This window comes from Mesocricetus auratus, unplaced genomic scaffold (assembly GCF_017639785.1).
Source record: "Mesocricetus auratus isolate SY011 unplaced genomic scaffold, BCM_Maur_2.0 Super-Scaffold_100676, whole genome shotgun sequence".
Lineage (NCBI taxonomy): Eukaryota > Metazoa > Chordata > Mammalia > Rodentia > Cricetidae > Mesocricetus > Mesocricetus auratus.
The window spans coordinates 35,536,747-35,551,863 of NW_024429266.1; the positions used below are offsets into that span (position 1 = coordinate 35,536,747).

General features: G+C 39.5%; 1 protein-coding gene and 1 long non-coding RNA gene across 7 annotated transcripts in view; one reads left to right on the top strand and one right to left on the bottom strand.

Moving 5' to 3' along the window:
• The window catches only part of Cep350 (centrosomal protein 350), a 128,585-nt gene extending 113,531 nt beyond the window's left edge, over window positions 1-15,054 (top strand). For both annotated transcript variants that reach the window (XM_040738213.1, XM_040738214.1), the window contains one exon: window positions 11,312-15,054. In XM_040738213.1, the coding sequence (XP_040594147.1) occupies window positions 11,312-11,476 (165 nt within the window). In that variant the 3' untranslated portion in view covers window positions 11,477-15,054. The remainder of the gene's footprint in view (window positions 1-11,311) is intronic.
• LOC110341102 overlaps window positions 1-15,117 on the bottom strand; it is a 47,749-nt gene that overhangs the window by 2,815 nt on the left and 29,817 nt on the right. For 4 of the 5 annotated variants that reach the window (XR_005873985.1, XR_005873982.1, XR_005873983.1 and 1 more), the window contains one exon: window positions 10,183-10,397. This is a non-coding gene — a long non-coding RNA (uncharacterized LOC110341102). Of the gene's footprint in view, window positions 1-10,182; window positions 10,398-15,117 lie in introns of those variants that run through there. The other variant, XR_002382994.2, reaches the window with a different exon arrangement.

Consider the following 15,117-nt stretch of genomic DNA (forward strand, 5'->3'; position numbering starts at 1 on the left):
GTAATAATCACTTATTACCATTATTAAATGCAGTGCATAATTGTACTGTTTTTTGTTTGTTTTTTGAGACAGGATCTCACTGTATTACCCAGGCTGGCCTCTAACTCAGTCATCCTGCTTCAGCCTTCCAAGTGCTGGAATTGCAGGCATGGCCTGTGTTATTATACTTCTTATATGCTAGCATCATGGCCATTTTATTTATATTATCATTACCCTAAACACATGAGTAATGGGTTGGCTAGGACTTTGTGATAGGTACCATATCACTAGAAGATAGAAATTTTTCAGTTCGCTATATAGTCTGTCACTGACCAAAATGTCTTTATGCAGCACATGACTAAATATATAAAGCACTCAGAACATTTCTCCCGAAGTAACCCAATAAATATTAGCTACTATTATAGCCATTGTCCAGAACATTAGCTGGAGAGGATTTATTTGATTTTATGTACATTTCTCTAACATTAGAAAAGTGTTAATCAGGTCTGGGGACGTAGCTCAGCTGGTAGAGTTCTCTCCTTGCCTGCATGAGGCTCTGCGTGTAATCCTCAATGCCAATAAAAGGAAGGGGGAGAGAGTCAGAGGAGAGAGAAAATGTTTATCAAAAAAAGAAAAAAATTATCTGTTCTGCCCTTAAAAAATGAATGTGAAGTAGAAGCAAACCTTAGAAAACTCATGTTAACTCATATTTACCTCTAAAGTGAATTTCATTTTATTTTGGACTTTTCTGTATTTCCTGTGTTGACATTTTATTAATGAAAAAAGTATAATGATATAATTTATCATTGTATACACACACACACATATCCAGGGTCTCATTTACTCAATATGTAAGAAAATACTTGTTTAATGTTTTATTATTCTTTTATACCTTATTTCAGTTGTTCTCAACCCCTTTGTTGTCACATACATATCAAATATTTACATCATAATTCATAACAGTAAAATTACAGCTATGAAGTACAACAAAAGAACTTTATGTTTTGGGGTCACCACTACATGAACTGTATTAAAAGGTCTCAGCATTAGGAAGTTTGAGAACCACTGTCTTAATTGGTCTTTACAACCATTATATGAGGTAAAAAGAACTGATTATATATTTGCAAGTGAAGATGTTTAGGTTGAAAGGTAAGTGACTACCTAGCAAATAAAAACCAAAGATTTAGCCAGCTATTCCTTCTTAGAGCTTAGAAATCTATGTCTAGATTTCTATCACATTTTAAAATATGAGTCTTAGAATCAAAAATTTGAATCCCCTTCATTTCTTAGAAATTAAAGAACAAAATGTTAAAGACATTCGGTCAAGGATTGCATTAAGGGCTGATGCTGAAATGATAAGCAAAACAGGCGCAGACTCTGCTTCATTGGGGTCCAGTTTACATGGATTGCACAAGTGTGGTATTGTAAATTGGGCAATCAAAACAGAATAGGAAATGTTGTACAAGCATCAGTGAGAGGAAGTCCACATAAATGAAAGAGGCTTCTAAGGAAGTGACACTGGGTTCAGATCTTAGCGGCCTGAGATGGTAGAGAGAAGGATGATTCGACCCTGGAACTGGACTATGCCTCATTGTGGTGGGCACTCTGAGATAAGCCAGGAAGGTAGTCTTCACTTACAGTACTTACAAAACATTGTTAAAGATTCTGGATATTGTTTTAAACTGGGGACTTTTAGGAGGGAAATCTTCAAGATTAGATTTATAATTTTAAGAAATCATGGAGGAATACTTGAAATGAGTATGGAGGAAGAGACCACTAAAAGGGATTATAGTGAAAGTGTATTAAGCATCATGTCTTATATAAGTGTTTTAAGTGTGTGTGAAAGAACTCAGGAAGCAGGCAGAGGTAGTAGTACCAATGCAGAGATAAACGTTTACTGTGCAAGACTTCCTGCTAGTTAGACTTTGACATCAAGGTTATGAAGACATTGTCTTAATAGCAGAAGGAGAAGGCAGTGATTTGGAGCCATCAGAAGTAGTAAACAATTTATCTAAGATGTGACTAATAACAGACCGATCTGAAGATAACTTTTAGGAAGCATATCAAAACCAAGGTGACAGAGACTCACATCAGGTGCCACACCAAACCATTTAAACAGAGGCATCTGTTACCAGAAAGTTCTCAGATATTAAATGTTTAATTTGAAAATAAGATTGTTTTAACCTGAGTAAGGATGGTGTATATCTGTGTCATAAGAATTGAAGAGATTTTCAGATGTAGTGATGCATGCCTGTAATCCCAGCACTCAGGAGGCTGGAAGAGGAAGATGGAGAATCACGATTAGCCAGAGCTATATAGTAAGACCTTGTCTCAAAGAAAATCAAATTCTTTACTTAACTCTTCACATTATATTTTCAAGACACTATATCGCTCTGGCTGTCTGAAACTGTGTAGACCAGGCTGGCCTTGAACTCAGAGACATCCAACTGCCTCTGCCTCCTACATACAGGGATTAAAGATGTGTACTACATATCTGTCAGAAAAAAAGAATTTAAGATACAAATAAGAAATAAATAAGAAAATGTATTATATGAATGTCCTCTTTGCTGGTCATATTTTTACATGTGTATAGCTTTTTATATGAGTTTGTTCTTAATGTATAATGAAATGATAGTATTAATTTCCTGAACTAATTAGTAACAAAAAATGTTAAGTTAACTAGTCTCTCTTACTATTAAGCAATCTAGGATTTACAAAAACTAATGGTTATACATTTTATTGGGAGATGTAAACCACAAACCACCATTTTAGTACAGAAGAAGAAAGGCCCAAAAATAAGAATTTTCAATGTATGTAGATTTTAAGTTTTTGTAGAGAAAATTTCATAAATGGAGATTTTAGCTCCTTTTTGTTTATTTAATAAAGTGTAGACATTTTTCTTTGCCCTCCCCCCATGTCTTTATTGTATATATACATATGTATTTTTAACAGTGTAGACCCTTGTATGTGTGTGTGTGTGTGTGCATTGAGCACAGGCTCCCTCCCCTTAGTTCTCACAAAGTGTGCTTCTCTGGGTGAGGAAGGCTGGTGGTTGAGTTGAGCCCCGGTGCCTTCTCTTTGGCTTCCTTTTGTTCTGATAATATCCCCTCACCAATTTTGGGAAGCCATCTCAGCTCCGACATGAGTGTGCAATATGCTCAGTGTACACATTTTCTTGCCAAGAATCTTGCCCTTAATTGCTTTTTTACAACATGGCCAGTAGCATGCTGGGTGATGTGTGGACTCTTCTAGCTCTGCCATAGTAACATTGTGGAGGCATTCCTTTTTCATAGTGCCCAGTCCCTTGACATCTATATCACCTTTCTTGTTAACTTGTGTGGCTATGCCAAAGGAACAACTCTGTTTTCTAAAAGGCCTAAAAGCAGGTGCCTCTCTTTCCCTTTGTGTTTGTCATTTTGGGGAATACCGGAAGATGGCTACCTTGGCCAAAGGCTATTTTATATTACTTTTGGAAATTTGATTTTTGTATGGAAGTATAGTAATCATTCATGGATATATTGTAATTTATTTAACTAGTCCTCTGCTTTAATGAACATTTTATGATATATTTTAAGTATGTGCAGTTTACAGACTGTGTGGGTGCCATTTATAAACATGCATCAGTCACATGGGAGAATGTCTTGTCTTGCCTAATAGTTACCAATTTTTGACAATCTTCACTAAGAGTTTATTTGGCTGTAGGTAATTTCATTCCTTCTTTAAAGCACCTTCTTATCTTTTCTAAATCTTTTACATGTTTAATTATAAAAAAATATTTCACCAGGAGTTGGTAGTAGCACACGCCTTTAATCCCAGCACTTGGGAGACAGAGGCAGGCGGATCTACAGAGTGAGTTTCAGGACAGCCTCCAAAACCACACAGAGAAACCCTGTTTCGGGAAAACAAAACCATCCCAAAAGTGTGGAAAAGAGTAGACAGTAACATAAGGCCTTTGGTTCTGTGCCTGCCCTTCCCTCTGAGTTCAGTTGCCCTAATCAAGTACAAACTTGAAGGTTCCATTAACTTTGGTCTTTACCTAAACTATTTCATCTCTTGTTTTCTTTTGTTGCTATGGCTGCTGCTTAGATCCTGGGCCTCCATGAGCTGAGTTACTACCCCAGCCCTAATCTGCTCTTGCAAGGGAACTGAGTGTAGAAATCTGAGTTGATCGATCTTTGACCAGAGCAGTTTTTAAGATCCTACTCATTGTAATCTGATCTCTCTTGTTCTTGAGAAATCCACTGTCTCACCTTTCTGGAAAAGTGGTCTTTTCTTGCTTCTGACTATGTAGATGTGCTGTGAGAGTTCCGAGTTCTCTGCCTTGTGCTCCTTGCTTGTTCAGTGTTTTTACTCAGTTCTGAAAGTACTGTTCTGCTGCTTTTCAGGCTACCTTTCCCCTGTTCTCTCTCCATCGCTGTCATTTCCTCTGGGAAGTACTTGTAGCACTTGCCAATGTTAACCCCCCCTCCCATTTTTTTATAGTGCTTTAGATTATTGCTCCTTTGTAAAGATTTTTATCTGCATTATAAATATAGTTATGTAAATACATTGTATAAATATAAACTATATTAGAATTTTATCTTAGGGTGTGTGTGTGTGTGTGTGTGTGTGCATGCGTTACTTATACAGTAACCCTGGCTGGCATTGATCTCTCATCATTCCTCCTACCTCAGCCTCTTGAGGTCTGGGATTATAGTTCTCAACCACTATGTCTGGTCTTTTTGGATATGACACTCTTGACAGCTAGTTCTTATTTGTGTGTGTTAGATTGTTTCCCGGGCTGACCTCAAACTTGTAGCATTCCTCCAACCTTAGCCTTCCTAGTGTTGGGATTATAGGTGTGCACTATCATGGTAGTTTGGATAAGAATAGCTCCCATAGGCTCATATATTTGGGAAGGATTGGGATGTATGGGTTTGTTGGAGTAGGTGTGGCCTTGTTGGAGGAGCTGTCACTGGGTTTTGAGGTTTGGGGAGGCGAAGCCAGGCCCAGTGTCTCTGTGTGCCTGTTGCTTGCAGATCAGGATGTACTCCCTTCCACGATGACAATGGACTAACCTTGAGACTGGAAGCCAGCCCCCAGTTAAATGCTTTGCCTTAGTCACAGTGACTCTTCACAGCAATAGAACAGTAACTGTGACACCATCACACCCAGTAATGGGAGGCAGGGATGTGTGGAGAGCGAGAGGACGACTCAAGTCTGTTCATCCTGACTCTGAGGGTTCTGGAGAGCAAACTGAGTCTGTTAGACCTGCACTTACGCACCTCAAACCCCACACTCCCACCCCACCCCACCCCCAACAGCCATCTCACAGGCCTCCAGTTAGTTCAGGAGTTCAACCTTTCCCTTTTTAAAATGATTTTTTTCTGTGCATTATTGTGTCTGTGGAAGGATGTCAGATCTCTGGGAATTGGAATTATAGACAGTCAACTGCCATGTGGGTGCTGGGAATTGAACCCAGGCCCCCTGGAAGTGCAGCCAGTACGCCTAACTGCTGAACCATTATCTCTACAGCCCTTCAACTTTTTTAAGTACAACATTTGACTATTATAGCTCAAAAGGGTGAGAGAAAATAGGTTCTATTTCAACTTGTTAAATTTGAGGTGTCTCATACATAGGTGGAGGTATTAAGTTAGCTCTCTCCATATAAAAGAGAGTCAGGTTTTTGGCATCACTGGACCAAAAATGTGAAACTCCAGCACCCTTTCTCTGAGTTACATCACCATTCCCACAGGTGGAGAGCCTAAAGGCCAAGCAAGAGTCCAAGGCAAATAAAGGAGGAAGGAGGTAGTAAATTAGAACAACTGTTAATTTGAGAGAAATTCAGGACTGGGATGCTAACAGGCAGGATTCGGTAGAGAAGATGTAAAGAGTACAGTATTCAGAGTGTATAGGATATGAAATCCACACAATGGGGTTGACTGACCCCTAAGTGAAACTTAATGTTTGATCTATGTTTACAATGGGGAATGAATAAATTGAGATAATTAATGTCATCCTATTGATCTCAAAGTGTACTTCTCCTGTCTGACATGACCATTTATTTGACCAACATTTGACTTTCTCCATGTGTAATGCAGGAATGTGATCACATATAAATAAGATCATATATTTTCTTTCTGCGTTAGGCTTATTTCACCAAATCTAGGTTCATTTGCTTTATTACAAATAGGTTGTAATGTATTCTCATGTCACATTTTGTCTACTCATCCACGATGGACACTTCTGTTAATTTCATATCTTGGCTATCATGGGAATGCAAAAATCCCACTAACAACTTCAGTTTCTTTGGATGAAGGAGGATATTATGGTTTTTCATTTTTTTGAGGTACTTCCATGTGTTTAGATGGCTGTAGCAATTTACACTCCCACCAGCAATGTGCAAGATTCCAGCCCTTTCAGCTTTCCAACCACCAGACATCTCACTGGACTGAGTGTTTACCCTCTGCTGATGCATTTTCTCATGCTCTTGTTCAGATCCTTTTTTAGCTGGCATTATGATCCTGCTTTCTTAGCCCAGCATACCTGGCCTTTGCCCACTTTAAAAGTTGGGTTGGTTTTTTTGCTGTGAGTTGTTTGAACTTATGGGGTTACTCCCCTACCAGACTGAGTCTGTGCAAATATTTTCTCCTATTTGTGTGCTGTCCCCACTTTGTTGTGTAACTTTGTTTGACTTGATCCCACAAAAAGATTTCCACTCCACTGTCACATTTTCCCATTTCCTTCTAGTATAATAGTTTCAGATCTTATGTTTAAGTCTTTAATCCATCCTTGTATATAGTATGAGATGAGGATCCAATTTCGTCCTCCTGTATATGCATATCTAGTATTCCTAGCACCGTTTATTGAAGAGACTATCCTTTCCCTGTTGTGTATCCTGTTCCATTGGTCATTGTGTCACAGAGCTTAGTGAAACCCCAGTCCAAAACTCAAACTTGTATCTGGTGGTGTATGTATGCTAGTATACAGATGCTTTCAACCATACATGTGGAGGTCAGAGGCTGACATCAGCTGTCTTTCTCTGTTGCTACCCATTGCTACCCATCTTACTTTTTGAAAGAGTCTCATTGAATTGAACCTGGAGCTCACTGATTGATTGAACTGACTATCCATCTAGCTCCTGCCTGGGACTCACCTCTCTTTATCTCCCCTAGCACTGAATTCACACCCCCAGGGCAGGCAACCTGTAATCCTCACAGCGTCCTAGGGGAGGAATATGGAGAAGAGGGAAAAATTGCTGTTTGAGATAAGGCTGCTTGGAGGTCAGCCCCAGGACTGAGGAAGGCCCAACCAAACTTCATGGTAGCTGGCCTAAACTGAACTAGGGGGTAGGGATTCTAGGAAGGAAAAGAAAAGAAAATGATCTTAGGGTGATTGCCTTCCTTGGGATGGTCTGTTAGCCTTGCAAGTCCTTGACCTCCCTGGCCAAGTGAACTTAAGGGAGGAGAGTTGAGGTGTATCTCCACATAGAGGTAGATTTCATTCTTTGCTATTACATTCCCCACTCATTTAGGAGATGGGCTGAAACTAGAGAACAGATAGGTATAACCCACATAACCCACTGCTAACGTGACCTAGAGATCCGGCCTCAAAGCTGTTCACAGAGTGGGTTAAGGCCTTGGACTAGAGTTTTAGTTCCCACTCAATGTGTAGCCTACAATCGGGTGCATGTTTGGGTGGAGCTGAGAAACCAGCACCCCTTCCTGGCAATTTCTGGACTCCTACTCTCGGGTACCTGCCTGTCCAGTGTTGCTCTCCCCTCCAAAGTAACCATAACTGCCATTTAGGAGGATGGAGTGACAACCAAATCTGACTTCTACTGCTGGGTCACAGTCATTAGACATGGCAGCTGAGGCACTTATCTGGTAGGCCTACCCAGGGGACCCCAAAAGTACATTGATAGTTCTATTAATAAAATAGCCAGTAGGGAGAAAAGGAAGTCAAGTTTTTGCCTGGAGCCTGGAAAGAAATGTGAAGAAGTGAAGGCAAGAGTTACCAGCAATATAAAGCCCTCAGCAGAGAACCAGGAGAGGCCAGACAGAGGTTATATTGTAAATGTTCACCTCAAAGCCAGTTAGAATCTGTGGATGGGCTCCCCTCCTCATCTCCTTCCCCCTTTAGCCTCTAAGGCTGGATGCAAAGAAATGAGCCCAGGATACCTTCCAGGCACTTTTGAGTTGTTCGAGTAGCAAGAATCACATTATGAAGTCCCTCCCAGGTCCTCCCATCCCCCAATCCTATTACAAGCCTTTAGTTTTGTGAAATTTGGCCATCATTACAGATTACCATATTTGTTGGTTCTTTCTTCATAAATATCTATTATATTTCCTAGGATTGTATTACTGCAATTGATATGCCTATCTCCATCTAAGTCATTATTTGAAAAACCCGAACTGAGCTTGTCATGGTAGGTCATTCCTGTCATCTCAACAGGAAGATTACCATCTCAAAAAACCCAAAACCATGAATATGCAAAGCCAACATTCTCCAGTCATTAAAAAGACTCATTCCAGACATTGACCAAACACATTTTCTTTACACTGTGCTAATCACTGGAAGATTACAAAGTCCTAGTGGAAGAACATGCAGAGTACGGTTTATCAAGGAGAGAGTAGAGTATAGGGGAAGCACAAAGTGTCTTACAAGCCAGAGATCCCTTCTAGGAAAACTGTCCTTACTCACAGTGCAACTTCTCTGCCTATGCTGGGAACAGGTCAGTTGTGAGAGACTCTGGCCACACACTCTTCACATTTCCTTGGCACAGACTTTCCCCTTGTATAGTCCCTCTTTGAGAAATCTTCATGCAGCCTCGGGCTTATAAATACATACACCAATCAAACATTTACTGATAATAAATCAAAGATCTTAAATCTTTCTTTGGCGTACAGATATAAATTTAACATTGATTAAAGCACATTTGCATGCTAATGAGATAGATGTGCTTGCTTATTTTCCCATAAAGAATCAAATCTTGGCTGAATATATTACACTACAAGACAGAACATCTTCAACATTTTCCAGAGTTGATTGATACTTTGATTTCATAGCCATCAATGCTAAGAATGTCACTTTGCATAAATCCATAGTGCAAAATGGCAGAAGTATATTTTGAACCATTTCAGAAGATGTTGGAAATTCTGTTGTAATCCCAAGCCAAAATTCATTTAATGATTTTTCTTATGAAATTCAACAAATCACAGTGTAGTCCAAAGAGTTACTAACATGCTGAGGAGTTAACTGTAGGAAAACACTGAAGTTCTGTTTTCTTTAATTAATCATGTTTTCTGTAAGATCAAAAAACAACTCATAACATACAATAGTATCAATCTAAACTGAGCTGTTTGGGACACCTTTTGCTGGTGCAACAGGCATGATGTCACAACAGTGTACATGTGTGTTCTGAACCAAGGCTGCAATGACGTAACATGACTATTACCAGAAACACCTCTGATCCATTATGTATTTATTTAAATTTTGATCATTGCACATTAAAAAAAATTTTTTAGTCTTTCGAGACAGGGTTTCCCAGTGGCTTTGGGGGCTGTCCCCAAGAGCTCACTCTATAGACCAGGCTGGCCTCGAACTCTCAGAGATCCACCTGCCTCTGGAGCTGGGATTAAAGGCATGTGCCACCAACGCCCGGCACACATTCAGAAGTCTTATACCATTGCTCTGTGTGCACACTTGCATGAGCTTGCACATGTCTGATATCAGTTTTAAAAAACTATTCCAGTCTACAACTACCCAGTTTGTGTGTGGGGATTTACTGTTAGACTGCTTTTATTCTAATTTAATAAATTTGTTTATATATTTTACACAAAGGTACACATACATCTGCAGGGATATGTGTGTAAATAGAATAAACTCTGGAAACTAGAAGGAAATAACAGAGACAGATCTATAGTTCTCATTGAGGTACGAAGATGAACTTTGATCTTAGAGTCAGAGAAAAAGGAAATGTGTGGATTCTAAGACAGAAATTATTCCTGATTTGTGATACTGGGGACTGAACTTGGGGCTTCGTGGTATGCTAGGCATGTGCTGTACCTACTGAGCTCCAGTCTGCTGCCCTTTGAAGGAAAAAGCAATAATTACTGTTGGTAACTGGTGCTAGGAACAATAGTCATTGAAACCATGAATGTTGTCATGAACTATTTCTGCTGCAAGTATAAAAAGATTTCCATAGTAAAGCATTCCCTAAAATTTTGTTTTTGACAGAGAAATATTTAATATCAATATTAAAGGCTGAGACTTTCTTTACAAAAAGGTGAAGGGAGAATATGAAGTCTCTTATGCAGACCTACTTGTTAGCTTTCCCAGAACAGGGTTGCTCCCAGCACCACACAGCATTAGGTTGACCTTCTTACAGATCCTTGGTAGGTTAAATCACTTCTTTTATGTTGACAGGAGTCTATGGCCTAGTAAAGAGAAGAAACTGAATTAAACTAGCTTAAGGGTGAACTTCTCTTTAATATGCTATGTTCATTGTATTCACTGAGAGCGAACCCTTTTCAATGATATCATCCATTCCACGGACCATAAATTAAGGAACAGAGGGTTAGATATTTATAAAAACCTGCAAGCCTTCCTTCACAAGGAAAGACCAACGCTGCTTCCTCCTGGTGTGTCAAGCCCGACCACATGTGAGCCTGGGATGCATTCCTCTTCTCCTCTTCACCTCCATGCTTGGCCTCTGCCAAGTCTGTTACTGCTTCATAGGGGAGTCGAGGGCTAACTAGTTCCCTCTTCTCCTGCTCTGCCTCTCCTGATGACACAAAATCCAGGACAAATCAGGAACCTTCACTTGGCTTTTGTTGTTGTTGTTGTTGTTGTTGTTAGGCTAGAACTGTAACTGTAGCTAATTTTGATGAGTTTGGAACAAGGTCGGGCCACTTGGCCTCCATCCCACTTACACTGTAATTGTAAGGAAGCCACTATGTGTGTTTTTGAAGTATAGTAATTTAAAATTATAGGCAGGCAGTAAACCTTATTCCAGATTTGAATAATCTAGGATCGTATCTAACATTTGTTGGATAAGTAGAATTTTTCATTGCAATGCATGCATTGTTGGTTCCTTCCTATGTGCTTTATATGCATTCCCTTATGTTGACATAGACAGTGGACTTGTAACTCTTATTATCTACAAAATGCTGGAATACTAGCATGTTGAAATGTAGTTTTACAGCTACTTTTAGTTTAGATACCAATTTTAAAGGTGTATTGACATTACTTCTTTGAAACATATTATTGTGGATGGGACTATAACATGGGAGATGTAATTTCCCAGCTTTTCTGTGACAGATTTGCTAACTTGTTGCCTTCTAACGTCTAGGTCCAGGAGCTCCATGAGGAGGAGGCACAGTGGGTTAACTATGATGAGGATGAGTTGTGTGTGAAGATGCAGCTGGCTGATGGCATCTTTGAGACCTTGATCAAAGACACTATTGATGTTCTCAATCAGATCAGTGAAAAACAGGGGAGAATGCTACTTGTGTGACATCTTGCAAATAAATCGAACACTGAGTGCTAACATGAGTCCTGGGCCTTTCTGCCTCCTGATATACACCCGTCTTCACCATAGCAAGAATGCTTCTGGACTTTGAACCTGTTCTTCTGGACCGCTGGTTTGGAGTTCATGGGACAATGTGGGATATCTGGTATTACAGCCTTTGCCTTTCCAGACTGTCCACTGGATTCCGTAGTTGTTTCCTATGGGCAGGGTTACACTCCTGATGTTGAGACTTGGTATCATTCACCTCATTAGCACCCCTACTAGGTCTCAGATGAGGGCTAGAACACCAGACTTACCTCTGAGCTTAGACAAGGCTATCACCTCCATGAGTCATCAGGAAAGAGAGGTAAATAAGTTTATCTTTTAACTTTCAAAATATAATAATGGTCTATATAAAGAAAGTCATAAATGGACATCGTAGTCTCTCAACAGTATTAAACCCATAACCACTTCTAAAATAGGCAAATTCAAGATTTTCTGCCTACTCACATTCTGGAGTTTATTTATTCTTGAAGACCAGTTTCTTCCATCCTTGAAGTTGAGCAGCACTGAGTGGATATCAAAAATAAGTGGTAGCTTTCCTTTTGGGCACCACCTCAAAAACTGTAACCCATTGCATTGTGTTTAATTTTCCTGTCCGGGCGAAAAACCAATGCCCCACTGAAGATGAGCCTCCAGGACTGCTATGGGCTGGTTCCTCTGTCCCTGTCCCTCTCTGCTCTTTCCTCACTTGCCCTAACCTCTACCAGCTGCTCTCAGAATCATAGATACTCAGGACCATCTCAGGCATCCAGGCAAAAGTGGAAAGAACTCATTTTGGCCTTCAAACTCCCCAGAAGTCAGATGCTGTTACTTGAATGATTTAGGAAATGAGTGTGTGCACCAAAGACAAGAAGATATTGTCTATAGTCTGCGTGCTTGTTTTGCTCTATGGAACATTTAATTTATTTTAAGATAAATTATTAAGTTGAAGATGTGTGTCCCTATTAAGAAGTGAAAGATTGTCCTAATAGTAAACCTCTGTCTCGAAGCTTCTACAGTTTAGTCTTCGCACAGAAAAGAAAGCTGCAGTTTTAATAAATCTATACACACACTGAAGAATCAGTTCAGTTCATGAAAAAGACAACAGGCACTTACAATGTCACCCTTGACAGCAGGAGCAGGCGAGGACTTGAAAGACGCTGTGAAGTCTAGTCCTGCCTCTCTTGCAGCATTGCATCTTACATCTGCTACCTGCACCTGAGAAAAATCTCCAGACTCCAGCTGCTATATTATATATTAGAGCACACGGTGCTCCCCTGGGCCCTTAGCACTTGCCTTCTAGACTGGTTTCTCTTCATCAGTCCTGTCCTTCAAGTAATCCCGGAGAATGTGGATGATCTTAGGCATGAATGTAAATGCCTTAACCTTACAGTTCCGACCAGAGCAGCATGGTAAGACATCCACTGGGTTCACACTCACAGATACCTTGGACATTACAGCTTCAAAACACATTAGAAAACCCAAAGACAGCGTAACCCTTAAGTGTGCATGTTTGTTCTTTTCTGCATCTTCCAAACTTGCCTTTGCGTCTCAAATATTTCACTATGCACACTTCATTGCTCTTCAGTTTCATCCTGTCATTCATGAGATTTGCTGAAATCATCATTGGGATATTTGCATTTTGCACAGTGACTGGTGTGCTAGCTCTTGACAATAGGAAAGCACTGAACTGTTACAATTGGGTCTCTGAATGCTCAGGTGGGTGTCTCAGCAGCATCTCCTCTGTGCATTTGCTGTTGAGCTGTCGTCTTTAGCCATAATGAGCAACTGACTAAGAGAAGCAAAGGTTTCTTGGGGTTATTTATCAGTAGTGTGAAAATCGTGTTTTCATGTGGCCAATGAAAGCAAAGATATTTCTCTTCAGTTTGTGTTCTTTGGAAGACAGGAAACATCTTGTGTACATCCCTTGACTGTTTGTAGGATCACATTGTCTTTATGATACTGAACTTTACAGCTGCTATACTTTTTTACAAATGAATATCAAATTACAATAGGAATAAGGTTGTTTTCCATGTTTTCATTATCTGGACCTAATTTTTAATAAGAAAGTTTATCTTTACTCTTTACATTAAAATGCTAGAAAAGGAAAAACATACTGATATAAGTCCATATACTCAATAACCTGGACACTGTCATACCTTGGCAGTGACGATCCTAACCTCCTCCAGCTGTCTTCACTATCCAAGAATCCTGCGTTCCAGAAAAGAGACAGGAATAGACCAGTCTCACCCTTTGCTAGCAATCATATTTACAGTTTGGTAGCAAAAAACAAAAAGATTCTAAAGTTAACGGGTTTCTTACTATTGTAACTATTTGGATCTGACCAAGATGGGTTTATTGTTAGGATCAGGAATGATAAATATGGATACCCAGCCACTCGTTCCATACTGGGATCTTTTTAATGAAGCCCTGCCTCATAACCAAGAACCTAATAATCCCTCTTTCTAACCTTTGCTCCCTTTCCCATGTCCTACCCTTTCCGTCTTCCTGCATAATTCCTCCAGAAGATCTTTGCATCAGCAGTAATACCGTTTAGAATAGCAGTATCAGAACTAGTAGTAAACCACCATGTAGGCTTCAGATTTACTTCTGAGTCCAAAACAATTTGTGCTATCCAGGGCAGTTAACTCTGGGTTAAACAAAACAAGTACAGGGTACCGATTCCCTCTTCAGGTCTAAACAGGAATTTTTACTCTAGGGAAAAGTGGGAAGAGCTCAAAAGTAGTTAATAAGGAAGGTGAATTCCTTCTGTGACTACAGGTCTCTGAGAAATTATCTTTCAAAAGAGATTGCATTGCTCATAAGAGTGTTGTGGCCTATTGACAAAAACAATTTTGTTCACTTTCTTGTCTTGAAAAAAAGTGGCCTTAGCTTTTTGCAATACTTGAATAAAGTGTGTACTTGCAAAAGAATTTCTGTAGCACAGCATTAGAGACTCATAACTTTTCTGCAAGAAATTCAAACTTACATCTTCCTTTTACTACCTTAAGAATACTAGTGAATAAAATATTAATTCAAAGAGCAAGTGATAGAAACTACAATGATGTTTAATGCAAATTGTAGGAATTTACATGTTTACAAATCATCTTAAACTGGTTGTGCAGCAATTCAATAAAATCTTTGTATTATAAAAATGTGAAGAAAAATGTAAACTGATGTAGAGGAGGTACTGTCATTTTAATTAACCTATGTTTAAAAGCTTTTCCTTCTGGACTTTGCAAAGCCTTCTTGGTTACACATTGCAAAGCATTCTCTAGGGGGCTCAGCCTCCTTGTGTGTACTGTACTGTGCAGACATGAAAAATAAACCCGTTTACTGTGTGTGTGTAAATAGCCTGGTCATCAGACCATCGTCTGCCAATAGTCACACCCGTGCAGCTCTGCACAGAAGACTAAGGGTGTGGTTTGTAAGTACTCTGTAAAATAACTGGGGTGAATTCCCATGTATACCTGTGTAAATAGATTTGTTAACTAAAATGTACTTTAAGATGAAATCTGTAAATAAATTGATTTATAAATTAATTTCATGTCAGGTGTCAGTTTGTTCAATCATGAGTCAAGTTTAGTAAAGGCGTTCTCATGAAA